We start from the raw sequence: 14,108 nt of genomic DNA, 5'->3' as shown, positions 1-14,108 counted from the left end.
TTCAGAGTCCGTGCCCATTCAGTCCTGAGTCTCCTTTAGAATCTGTCACCACGGGAAACAGTGTTAACTGTAAAGGTGTGTTTTGTTATATGGGCACGTGACTATTGGGACTGGACTGATACCTCCAACTTATTTCATACAGGTCACCAAACATCCATCAGACTTCTTTGACCTTTGGTCACTAGTTCGATTTTGGTCACTGGTTTGGATTTGAATTAGTGATTTAGCAGTGAAGGGTTCTCTTCCCCATAACCAATTGTCTGAGCCGTACAGATGCCCATTAATTCTGGTTTTAATAAAAACAAACAGTAAAAATGGGTGGATTTCAGAGCAAGAGTAAAAAATTACTGAATATCTCACTGAATTACATTATCCCTATTGCAATGTAGCATGTAACCCATTGTATGATAGATACTCACTGCTTCATGGAATCTCCTTCCTTAGAAGTTTTTAAGGTCAGGCTTGACAAAGCCCTGGCTGGGATGATTTAATTGGGTATGGGTCCTGCTTTTGAGCAGGGGGTTGGACTAGATGACCTCCTGAGGTCCCTTCCAACCCTGATATTCTATGATTCTATGTACAATGACAGAACATGGTTTGTCAAATCAGAAATTTAGCATCTTAGCTTTCCCCCTAAATGAAATCATTTGTGTGAGAATCAGAATCAATTTTTAATCCATTGAAAATTACCAGATATTTTCTGACGATTGATTTTATTACTTCCTTCTGACTTTTTCCCCTAATATTTTACTGTTCTCGTTCAAATTTTGAGGAGATTTGAGAAAGAACAGACTTCTGTTGTATGATGAAAGCTTTGTTAGGATTTTCCTTTTTTAAGAAAAAAGGTAAGCAAGTGCATTCAGTGCACCTCACCACTGCCTCTCCTAAAAGAAACGGTGTGCCTTATTATTATCATTATTATTTTATTATTATGATTATTATTTTGCTGCTGCCAGGGTGAGTGTGAAAAAGTCAGATTATTTTCCACAATGGTGACATTTGTGTTCCCTGGTAGTTTTAATTTTGTCCCACAAGAGTGCACTGTTCTCTATCATCTTTCAACAAAGGCAGTGTTGCAGTGTGCACACTACACACAGATGTGGTAGAGGTAACATGGGGTGGGGGACAGAAAGAGAAAGAGAGATTTAAAAAATCCAAATTCAGGAGCAAATTTTGTTTCTGTTCAGCTGCCCACAGTCATCCCAGACAACCTTAAGGTTCCTAGCGAATACATTAGGCTCCATGCACCATAGAAATCTTAAAAGCAGAAGATATTCAATTGTATGCCATATATATAGCTCATTGTTATGACTTATTTTTATTATGGTGCATATGGGATTTAACAGTAAACTCAGTTTTTAAAAAAGATATCATATGAAATTGAGGGGGAACAGATTTGATTCAGAGAAGCCTGAAAATAAATGTATTGCAAAGGAGAAGAAAGAGAGACTGTAAAAAAAAAGAAAAAAGAAATTCCTTTTCTCATTCCACCCCAGTAGAAATGGCAATAAGTTTGGCCCTGAAGAGCTGCAGATCCCTTGAGATCTACACTGATCTCAGAGGAGCTGACAGATGGATGAGTTCTGTGGGGGTCTTGTGCCACACTGCTACCTCTAGTATCCCTGGTCCCATACTAGCCTCATGGCAGCATGGCTCTAATAGAACCCCAATCCCATGAAATACCCTGGTGGATCTTCTATTAAGCTTGCACTCCCTCCAGCCACATCCCTAGTCTCTTCTCTGTTCCCATATGTGGAGGGGAGCATTCTAGCTTTATTTTAAATGCTATTTGAGGCAATGTCTTGGTGTTTCCCTGCCTGTCAGTCACCTTCTTTACAAATGCGGTTAAGAACAGAGGAGTGAAGTGATAAAGACATTGCATTCAGAAGCAGCAGAACTGACCAGGAATTTCTTCTAAACGTGAAATTAAAAAGTAGACAACAAAGTCTGAGAGGTAATCTTGACATTTTAAAATTAAATTGTTCCACAGGGCTTTAGCCATGGGACTTTAATGGAAGGAGTAGTGAAAGACACTCCTTAACCATGTTACTTTGAAAATATACTCTGGCATGACAAGGAAATATCTCTAGTGGAACCTCAAACAATACATAAGGGATATGAGTTAGAGGCTGAGCATCAGAAAATTCCAGTTAAGCCACCCTTGTTTCAAGTTTTTACCAGATTTGTTCCTTTATTTAAAACAGTTCAATTATTTTTTAAGGCCCTAGTGCAGCCTTAAAAGGGGAGGTGAGCACATGGTAAGAACTTTGTTGAATGAGAATGGAGTTAAGCAAGTGCTTTGCTGAAACAGGGCCTAAGTGTTTGGGTTTCTTTTGAAGACTGCACAGACATTTAGTATAATGTCTTATTAAACAATGCATATCTAACATGCAGAGATTATCAACTTCCTTTTCAGTACAGTTTGCAGCACATTAATAACAGTTTGCAATAAATGTCTCTGAGATTGGTGAGGTTCACAAAGTTTATGGAATTTTCAGCCTTGCTGCCTCCCCAGTCTGTGGTGGAACTGGGATGTCACTGGCCGATCCACACACAGCAGTGGAGTTTTGATTTAAAAGACACCAGAAGAAAGGCAGTAATCAATTTCACAGGCTCATCTACTATTCTTCCCCTGGGTCTAAATTCACAACAAAATGCTGATGCAGTGAACAACCAGTTTAACAGAAACATTTGGTATTCCCTGAGTTGATTTAAATCATGAATTGCCCTTCAATAATATCTATGAGCATTCTACTGACAAAGAGACATGCCAGACTGAAAGACAAAGTAATGTAGACTCTGTGCATGTGGCCTAAGTAGGGAATGATACTGAAGCATTTCAGGGAAAACCACTAGAATTCTTTCTTAAAACCTCTCTCACATTATCTCCTTTCTCAGTAGTATGCACAGCCCCATTGCCTTCTAAACTGAGATAGTGACCACTCTTATTTTCAGCTGGAATCCAGTCCATTTTTCTCAGGTGGGTACCACTAAGTGGATATAGAGCAATGGTGCATAGAAGAAAGGTGTGGTATAATTGTTTTAGTTGGCTTGTCAGTATGGGTGTTGGTTAGCTGGTCTCTCACAGTGTCCATCCTGTACTGTATGCTTAGAGACCAAAGGCTGATCCAGTTAGAACACCCCAGGAGCCTTGTTACACTCTATTCAAGGATTAACTTGTTTTTCTTGGCAGCTCAGAAAACATAACAGTGTTTACATGAAAGCCAACAAAATTGTTTTATGTAGGTAAACTCAATATTCACAGATGAAGCAGTCAGCCAAGTCGGGTCTACCATCTGACTGGTATGTGATCTGATTTTCAAAGGTGTTGAGTGCCTTGCAGCTCCTATTGGCTTCAATTAGATTTGTGAGTGCTCAGCACTTCTGAAAATCAGGTCAATAGGATTTTCAAACTGGGTCTGAAATAAGAATATTGTACTTTTATAAATAATCTTAATTCATCTTACGTCCAAATTGCATAAGTTGGTGCTAAATGGTACAGAGAGATGTAGGACATCAAGTATAACCTTTTTCTTCACAAAAAAATCAAACAAACATCAAATAAACCGCTCACTCGTGACTCTGGTCAAAGATGAAGGATGGAATGCCTGAATGCCCAGCTTCTGAAACCATAAATACAAGTCCTATTGGCAGTGACCAAACAGTAGTTGTAAGAGACTAGCTTGTTATAGCTTTGCAGATCATTAAAGCATAAAGAAAAGCAAATACAAAGCTGGGACATCACAAGATTTATTGCACTTTTTTTTATTCTTGTTGTTGTTTTAAAGCCTTCCTCTCACAGAGTGTTCTAACAGTATTGAGCTGAGGGTAGTAGCTGAACTGAAGCGCTGTTTGCTCTTAATAAAGCATACTGACAGTTTTAGCTTGCAGAGCATGGGGTGGGAGGTTAATCAGGAAGTTTTGTGGTTTCTGTAAGTTCTGGAACAGAATTTAGCACTCCACAGAACTCAGAAATGATTTAAAACAATATTTTCTCAACCTGTAGGTGGCTTTGCAATATGTAGGTAGAGATAACGTAGAGAATGTGGGTATAATCTAATGTATATTATTATTATAGTGTACACCAATGTATGTAGAGATATTTCCACACACCATTTCATTCCACCTTAATTTACTTTGATTTTTATGCTATTAATGGTATAACAAGTTCCTAGCTAGAGGACTGGATAGTACAGAGATTGGTGATGTGATACGAAGTCTTTTGCTTCTGGGTTGTTGGTTCAAATTCAATCCAGAGTAGTGCTGATGAAAAATTGTTGCCCTATGATACATGTATGTTGGCGTATGTCATTTAAATTGGTGACCTCTGTTAATTTACAACGAGGCAGTCTTATGTGTAAAAAACAAAAACAAAAACAAAGAAGTCTCATTTGGCACCATTGTTCACAATCTCAGAAGACAAGGCAAGGATTTAGTGGATGTGGAGAATGACGACCCTCCTCACCCTAGAGTTGATAGCTCCAAGATAGGGTGGAGGCACACTGATGGGTAGATGTGGAGGAACTAGCATTGTCAATCCAGCAAGCATGCTTCTCTGAGCACTAAACCTATTAAAACCAATGCACAAGATAAAGGGTGGACTTCAGAATATTTTATTCCCACACTTCTCAGTCATTTTAGTGTTCAGCAACATTGCTTACCAACTCCTTGATGTTAGAATGAATCACTGTGTTATAAAGTGCTTTTGTCGTCCATAGGTTTAGATCATCCTAATTCACATTAGATTGTTACATTGTAACTAGTAAGAAGTTAATGTATGAACAATTGCTCTTAACATGCTATATCATTCACATAAATGAACAAAATTCCTGATTAGTCTGAAAATGAACTAGTACAGATTCAAATCCATAGCTTTTGTTCCTTTCCAAGCCAAACTTTTCTACACAAGAACTTCTGACTATGATATTTAGGGGACAGCATTCCATTTAAATCTAAAGCATTTTCAGGAAGAGAGCTGACCAGGTGATTATTAATATAGAGTGGACAATAAAAAAAAAAAAGCCCCATGCATCTGTGGCCTATGGGAGAAAAAAGTCTTTGTAATTCCATTATTGTCTGTTCAACAAAATGTTTTCTATATCTTTTAACTAAACCACCCGGGGGAAGTCACATGCACTTACTACCACAATCATAAACTGTAAAAGAGTGGTCACCTATATACCTAACGTGCAATTTATGCATATTTATCAATTTTCGCTACATTTTTCATTATGTTCTTTATATTGCATAGAAAAAAGATTAATATTGGAACTTTGATACTGTATGCACCGTTCATTATATTATGTGAAATATTCCTGTAAAATATTTGGATTCTAGATTACTGAGAGTCAAAATCCGCTGCCATAGCAGCTTTTCTTTATGTTGTTAAAAGTGTCCTGGTTCAATTGTTTTATGGTTTTTATATTCATTAAGTAGATGCAGAATTTTAGTAAAGCATGAGTGAGATTATAACCTAGCAATTTGTCCACACATTTTGTGTTTGTCAAAGTGGAACATGAAAGAATTTTTTTGGAGGGGATCCTGCATTATAAATTCGTCCTTTTTTGCTGATATGCACTGAACAAAGTTGATCCAGGAAATTATGCATAAAAATATTCAGAAAATATCTACCGTTTTCCATCTTATGATCCAAAAGCACTTTATGAAGGACTCAGTCCTGCAAACACTATCAAGTGTGGTGTTTATTGCCATGGTAGTCTCATAGAAGTCACATTTTGAGTGTTTGCAAGATCAGGTCCTTACTGATTAATATTACAAAGGGCCTGTCTGCATGGGAAGGCTGCACAATTCGACCTTCCTTTTTTCTGGCAGATACTGCCAGGTTTCCATTCTCAAATTGTCTTATAGTGGTTTATCTTACCACTTACACTGAAATAATTAAACTGCTTTGAAATCGGCTTAACTCTATATTGGTCAGAATTATGTCCATTCAAGGTCCATGCAGATGCATCACCGCTTTGCTTATAACTATACCAGTTCAGTTTGTCCTCCTGCGGCTGTCCTACACTGCATCAGTTCGCACCTGAAGTGAACTCTCTGCTCTCATTGTTCTGGGGCCATCAGGACCTGTGAAATAGCTTAGTGACATTAACACAATTTTACAGACGGAGAACTGAGGCATGGAAAAGTTAAGTGACTGCCTGAGAGTCTCATGATTAGAACTCAGATTCCTGACCTCCAGTCTTGTGTACTAAAGATACTGCCTCAGTGACTTTTCTATAACGCTAAGCCTTTTCTCTGAAGTTCCAGCTGGAATAACTAGATTTCATGTTTTGTCTCCCCTCCACCTTGCTAGGTGAATTTGGAGAAGTGTGCAGTGGGCGCCTCAAGCTTCCTTCTAAAAAGGAAATTTCAGTGGCAATCAAAACCCTGAAAGTTGGCTACACCGAAAAGCAGAGAAGAGATTTCTTGGGGGAGGCGAGCATCATGGGGCAGTTTGACCATCCTAACATCATTCGTCTCGAGGGAGTTGTCACCAAAAGTAAGAGCACAGAGTATACACCATCTGTGGGGATGCTGAACAGTTTCAATAAACTAGCTTTTTAAAAGGCACATTCTGAGAACCCACCAGAATTGTTTTATGCAGTTGCCTTACTAGAATGTGTTCAAACTATTTCACTCCTCTAAAGTTCTAACAAGGGAAATGTGCACCTTTGCTTTGATGATTTACATTAAATTACCTCAGAAGTGGGAAACAAATACTCAGATGAGCAGGACTAGGTAAGCTTCCATTGAGGTAGCGCATGCTGGTGAAAGAAAGAGAGTGTTGTAGCTAAATTATAAACTGACAGATTATACTAACCAATTTAGCACTCCAGAGCTAATTGCTATAAAGCAGCCAACAGGCTCTTGCTGATAATCTCTTTGGAGTTATGGAGCCTGATTTCCTAAGGTCTTCTAATTGGATGCAAGCAATATGCATCATTTTTAATCTAAATCATTAGGCTATTATCATTAACATAGATTTAATGAACAGTCTCATGACATTTCTGAAGTCATTAATAGTAATAGTTTTAAGTACCAAATCCAAGATTTTTAAGAAACTTTGAGCGCCTCAAATTTTTGGTGCCCAACTTGAGCCCCATCTGATTTTCGGAGGATAGGTGCTTAGTACTTTATGAAAAGGAGGCCCCTTTTCAAGATGCTTCAAGTTGGGCACTCCAAGTCAATAGTCACCTTTAAAGTCTTGACCCAGAGTTTTAAATCGGAACATTTATTTTACTAGTAATAATTTTATCGCTGCAACTATTTCCTTTATTGCCAAACAGACGTAATTCCAAATCTGTGGCTAAAAATACATTTTCACTGATATTTATGATTTATTAAAATCATTTGTCAGATTGTGTTGATACAGACACCAGGTTGAGGTCCCACAAGTACTGCTTGAGTTAAACAAGATAAGTATGTGCTAAAGTGCTTTCCTAGATTGTGGCATTAGTCTTAAAACACTAACAAAAATAACCATCCTCAGACCATGCTGATGTTTGTGAAAGTGGTAACGGGGAAGGATGGGTACCCATGCTCCCACCCACAAGCTTGTCATGCAACCTGGAGATGTGGGGGGTGTGGGCTGTTAAGAAGCACTCTTCAGGCTTCAAAAAGATTTATAGGTGGCAGGTGGAGAACTTCTGAGAATATGAGCAGGCTGGATGCTGTTGCACATGCCCCCACTCTTTGCTGAGCTCCCTGCTAGCCCTACAAAGCTTTTCGATTGCTGCCTTCCCATGTCCTCTCCAGCTGACTTCATCCCCTTTCTGTTCTTCCTCAGATGTTGCACATCTGTTTATGGTGAGGACACACGGGCTGAAATCCTGGCCCTTTTGAAGTCTATACCACAACTGCTATTGTTATGAGTGGGCCAGAGTTTCACCCATAATCTCTTCCTCTGGGAGGTGTCCGGTGGGGAGAGAGATAGAAAGGAGGAATGGCGCGATACAGCCACGTTTCTTTTCCTGTTACTGACAGAACTAAAGGTCAGAAGGAAGAGGCATAGAGACAGGCAGATAGGACTGGTTGCTCAGCAATCGGTGAGCAGGTGTGACTGCCTGCCGGCCAGCCCCCTAATCTCCCAGTGAGCACTGCCTTCCTGTTCCCCTCCTCCTCAGCTGTGCTATACTTTAGAGGCTTGGGGTGCTTTTCCCTGACCTCCCAGGGGAACACAGGCTCTAGTCCTGCCTTCCCTGCCCCATTCAAAATGGGTCTCCTTAGGTGGCTGCTGAAAATATTTAAAACACGCTTTAGACAAGTTCTTTCTCCCACCTGGAGGCCTTGAAACAAGAAATGAAGGAGAAAATTAGAAAGGGTAAAGAAGGGACAGATAAAAATACCACGACTGGTTTGTTTTCGGGTTGTAAAATCTAAATACAGTTACCCCAGCTGAACTTTTTGAACTACAAATCCAATGTAAGGTCCACCTTCATGGAAAAGTCCTGTAGGAGTTAAGAGGTATGAGACCACAAGGCACCTATAGGAATTACCCTTAAAAGCCTACAGAATTTAATAGAAAATTATATCCCCACTCTAGAATTCTGTGGATTAATTTGAAAATTGTACAGAAAGATTACCCTTCCCTATTTAATTCTGTAGGAGACAATCAATAAAACAAACCCCTGGAAGGAGCAACGTTTTGACTCTTTCAGTGAGTAGCTTTGCTTGGAGCTGGGGTGAGGAACCTCTTCCAACTTAAATTGATATAATTGGTTGTATACTTATTTTAATAAATGTTTCCGCTGTTATTGAAATTGCTTGGGAGAAGTTTTCCAAAATGTGTAAAGGTAACTCCAGAAGTTCACAACTGACTGGGACAAAGGGCTTGTTTACACAAACACATAGTTGGTGACAAGCTGGGATGTAAATCTACCCCACACAAGCCTGCAATGCACCAAGGTCTGTGTGGGGAATGCATACTCCAGGTGCCATTTCATCTACTCCTGTTTCAAAGCAGTGTAGATCAGAGCTTGCTATGCAACTCTTTGTGCATGGCAGGCTGGTGCAGGGTAGATTTGTGCTGCTTGCTGAGAACTAGGGCCTTGTACACTGGCAGCAGTGCCTAAGATATGTGTAAGCTACACACCTCAGTGAAAAGTAGGCCGCGTCCATACTGGTTTGGGGCTACATGTGGCAGTGAAAGGCTCTGCTGGGAGTGGTTGCAGAGAAAGTCTCCTGCAGTGGGTAGCTGCTGGAGCTTTTCCCCACTGCCTCCCAGAGCTTTTCTCTGCTTTTCACTGCTGCTGCTGAATTCTTTTCCTGAAGCATGGAAAGGCTCCAGCAGTGGGAAGGCAGTGGGACACAATATTGCTAAAAAATAACGGTATGAAAAGGAAGGGTGCTACTTTGGTGTGTAGAGAGCCAGGAAGGGTACATACCCTAAGCTTCTGGCATGTCTTTAATTTACTTGCCTGGGCAGTGCCTGACCATCAACACTGCTATTTATACCCGTGCTAGATGGGGCATGCAGTGTATATAGTCTAAATGCTGCCATAGGTGTAGACTTCTTGTTTGTTTACACAAGCCCACAGGCAATCAAATAAAAGCAGAGACATGGCATATCTAAAAATAAACAGTATAAAACTAGGTAAAGTCATGTAAAATATAGCTAATTTACACAGTTCAAATAGAAATGTCATATCTGGGTCTGATCTGTCAAAACACGCTTTACTTCTTGAGATGACAAATAATTTATTCTTTGATTTAGAGCTCACAATCTAAGTAAGTCTGAAAAGGCTGCCAAATCTGCCTGTATAAATCCCATGTATCTCATGCTTATGTCTAACAAGCTACTTTATAAAGTCAGAGTTGCATTTAGAATTCCCTGAATTTCTTGAAATTCTGATGATGGTTTTCTGCACACAATTGAGCAGAGCAAATCCCTTATGTTCAGTGACACAAAATAATCCAGTGACACTTCTGAAATTTTTTTTTCTCTGCACACACAATTTTGTGCATCACTGACTGTGTGCTGCGGATACACTCTTTGAATAGCTAACTCTTGCTGTACTCCTATGCAACTGGGTTTCAGCAAGTTCTCTAATCAGTTATATTCTTGGTTTATTCCAATAGGCTATTAACTGTTTCAGTAGCAGGTGTTGAATACCAAAGGTCTGTGATATAGATGGTCATATTTAAGTACAAGAAGGCAAGATTTGAGTCTCCTATGTTTTTAAATCAGCAGAGACCTACGGAATAGAGCATATTCTTTACATATTTTGAATAATGAGATTATAAATTGGGAAAATAATGGATTCTGTCCTTCTAGCTCTCCATGCATGGAGATCCCTTTTGTGTATTTTGGAAGCCTTACAAAATTCTGCACATCCATTCTGGTGGAGTGATTTTTTTTTTTGAATGGGCAAATAAAATATCTTTTTTTCATTAATAATCAATCAAGCTCGTGGAACGCACACACACACACACACACACACACACACACACAATTAGTACTATTTAATTATTCATCCAGAGCCCTTTATTTTCCCAATTTATATCACGCTATTCAAGATACTTAAAGAAGACACACTGTCCTCTAAGTTTCTGCCTTGGCACATATTTGCCTGGGCTGCTGCATTTGAATGACAGGTTTGCAACACTGTATAATCATTTTTAATAGCAATTATGTAGCATTTAACAGCGTCCCACGCACTCTTCAGGCAATGAATGGGAGTTGATAAACAGGCAGTGGAGGGTCCGTTTATGGAGAATTTACAGGATCATTCCCGGTATATGTAACATGATAAATAGACAATGTGACCCTTTCTTCATTAACCAAAATCTTTTTCAGCAATTAATTGACTTTTCATATTCATCATAACCTTTGAAGCAAAACCTAGTAATTTGCAATGACTACCATATCTAAAAGTGACCACTTGGAAACTATCATGGGGCAATGTGCCTTACAATACACCAGAGATGTGCTGAGGTGCATTAGCTAAATAAGACCTCGATTCTTTGTTCCAGCACTGAATTATTCCCCTGTTTCATATTTGTTTCTGTTCAGAACTTTCCTTCTACACTGGTCTCAAGGGTGCCCTATAGGCAGTAGTCTTAATAGCCAGCACACATGTTCTCCTTAGTTTACTAATAATTTACGGCAATTTGTAGCCTGTTAGTATAATAAATTTCTGAAACACTGTTGACACAAGTTGTTATCGTATATAAATGGCTGCATTTTGATAAATGAATGCAGAATGTTCCTTTGAAAGTACGCAGCTTTACTTTGGAGCATATGTTTCTGATTACATATACATTTCCAACTGAATGTGGGTGAAAATCTGCACTCAATGCACTCAGCATATGGGAGGACAAATAAGAGAGGGAGATGTTATTTTAATAATTTGAAAGGTTTTCCTTCTTGCCTTAACTAATCTCAGACTTTTGACACATCATTAAATTGAATTTGTATGGTAACCAGGCATTTGAAGATGATACAATACTTCAGTTTCATAAGAGCATAAATTTATCCTATAAACTTTGTGGATAGCCCAGTTCTGATGCTACATTACATTTGAGTCTGAGAATTTGTAGAGATACCGTCAGTCTCCATAGATTATCAGTAACACTTTGCTATTAGTGTTACCAATAACAACTGTTTGCTGTTCGCATATGTGTTCTCTCTCTATCTTACTGTACCTTGCTTGACAACCTGATTGAAAACAATCAACAGAAGGTTGTTGGAGAGCCTATATTCTTCTCTCTCTTCACCAGGCTGAAAGGCTGCAGAATAATTGGATACAAGGTCAAAGTTGTGGACACACAGATTTTGTCCACCCCAGTTATAGCAAGAGATACAGGAAGACAAACTATGTCTGTTGTGATGCACCATGGTCATATGATTGCCATGATGTATGTAATGTATTCCAGCCAGGGAACCCGGGCCAAAGAGGGGAATGAACGTACTAAGCTCCCGAATTACAACTCCCACAAAGCACTGTGATGGCTCAGGTGGACCCAGATTATTGTTTAACTGACCCAAAATGAAATATTTCAATTTGGTTCAACAAAATGAAATATTTCAATTTGATATTCCCAACAAAAAAAATGTAAAACAATTTCTGCAAAATCTAATTTTCCCTGTTGCAAATTTCAATGTTATGGAAATTGCATTTTTGGAGGGGAAAAAACAATTAAGTGGAATGTTTCCAGCTAACTTTAATTTTTACCATTTGTGCAGCTTTCGCTTTGTGATCCTCATGTACTTAATTATGTTCGATAACACATTGAGGGGTGGGGCGGGGCCATTGCTTACCCTTAGGGTTTGTCTACATGGTGAGGTAATGATCACTACAGGGGTATGATTTCTAAACAGCGCTAATGTGTTGCACATTCATTGGTTCGTGAGACCCTGCTGGTGCAACTTAAAGGTTAACTAGTGCACTTGAACTTGGTGTTCTTTCAACCAGCAGAACATTAAACCATAGTACAGAACCTTTAAGGCACACTAGCAGAATCTACATGGACTTACTAATGCACAAAAGCAAGTGTGCTTTAGAAATCACACTCCGGTAGTGCACATTAGTCCCCCAGGTAAACAAGCCTTCAGAAGCTGCTCTATGGTTGTGAATACTATGCAAGCTGTTGTCATGCTTTTAAACTCCCATGTCTTCTTGCACGGCACATGAAGTAACAATACATCTCCTCTAAATATCTACATTGCCCACTTTCACCCATCTTCTCCTCCACGGCAAAAGGACAGATAAAGCAAACTTTGGAACGCATTATTAAATAATTAAATTCATAGGTTGATATGAGGAACGGATGGATGGCCTTGTGGTTGGGGCATTTGCCTGGGACATAGGAAACCCACCTTTGATTTCCTGCTCTGCCATGGCCTTCCAGTGTGACCTTAAACAAGTCACTTGGCCTTGCTGTGCCTCTGCCCCCTGTCTGTCTGGATATAATAGCACTGCTCTACCTCACATGGGTCCCAGAAAGAAGATGAGCACCACTGGAATCAAAGCAACTGCCCATTGAAATGTCATGAAGATGACCCCCTGTACAATTGAGTCGGTCACAGGATACATAGACACAGATGATATTAAATTAACAGAACAGTGACTTTTGTCTAGAAACGTCACTATATTATCTTTTTTTTTATTCGTCTCTCTTTAATATGTGAAATTCCACATAAGTCCCCATTTTTGATGCAAAAAGAATGGTTTTACAAAGGTCAAATTGTAGTACACACTGAATTTTCCCTGAGCAACTTTAAGGGATATTTACTGCCAGCTGTACTGTACATTGTATCCACTGGGGAAATAATCATTTTTTTTATAAACTACTGAAAGTGTATCTTAGTAAGGCTTACAATTTGGGGTGCAGGGTATCAAATACGCTTGTATATAAACAGAGAAACATATGCAAAATTTAAAGACAATTTTAAAAGGAGATCGTATACATGACTCCATTTTGTGGGTTCAGCTACAGTACCAGAAGTTGTGGATGAGTCAGAGGTTAAGGGATGGGTGGAGAAAAAAAACAGGGTAGGGTCAGGAAAACTTCAGGAGGTGGGATTCATTTGTGTGGCACCCTCTTACCAGACAAGCCATGAAGAGCAGCAAGATAAGGCAGAAGGAGCCTGCCTGAAATAAGAGTTCTGGCCAGAAAAGCAAGGTCTCAGTGCTATGGAAGTTGTGCAGCTGCAGATATACATACATGCTTCTGAGAGGATTTTGGGGCAAGTTAGTGGGGTATCATCATCCGTGTTGCCAATTCTCAGGATTTTGTCCCAGGTCTTGCGAAATTTGGTGTTTTTTCTTAAAGCCTAAGATTCTGGAGTCAATTTATTAGATGAGAATCTCAGCTTTCATTTTTTAAAAAAAAAAGGTTCTACCCTTGTTTTGACAGAGAAAAGATTGGTAGTGTGACCTGAGTGTACCCTAATGGTTCAGAAACCAGAAGGCAAATAGAAAGAACCCATTTTTAAAAAAATAATCTTATGATTTTTAAGCCAATCTCAGGTGTTTTTGAGGCCTGACTCATGATTTTTGAATGCTTGGCATTAGTAAGTACTTCATCTTACTTGAGAGTGAATTGTTTTGTTTGTTTTTCATGTCAAGAAACTCAGTGTCTGCTCATAATGCTGGTTAGCTTAG

General features: G+C 39.2%; 1 protein-coding gene across 2 annotated transcripts in view; it reads left to right on the top strand.

The window, feature by feature from the left end:
- The window catches only part of EPHA3 (EPH receptor A3), a 305,625-nt gene that overhangs the window by 246,116 nt on the left and 45,401 nt on the right, over positions 1-14,108 (top strand). For both annotated transcript variants that reach the window (XM_073305634.1, XM_073305645.1), the window contains exon 11: positions 6,317-6,502. In XM_073305634.1, coding sequence (XP_073161735.1) covers positions 6,317-6,502 — 186 coding nt within the window. The remainder of the gene's footprint in view (positions 1-6,316; positions 6,503-14,108) is intronic.

The sequence above is a fragment of the Lepidochelys kempii genome, chromosome 1 (assembly GCF_965140265.1).
Source record: "Lepidochelys kempii isolate rLepKem1 chromosome 1, rLepKem1.hap2, whole genome shotgun sequence".
Classification (NCBI taxonomy): Eukaryota; Metazoa; Chordata; order Testudines; family Cheloniidae; genus Lepidochelys; species Lepidochelys kempii.
Note: the sequence above shows the minus strand (reverse complement) of the source record. Positions and strands in the feature narration are given on the sequence as shown.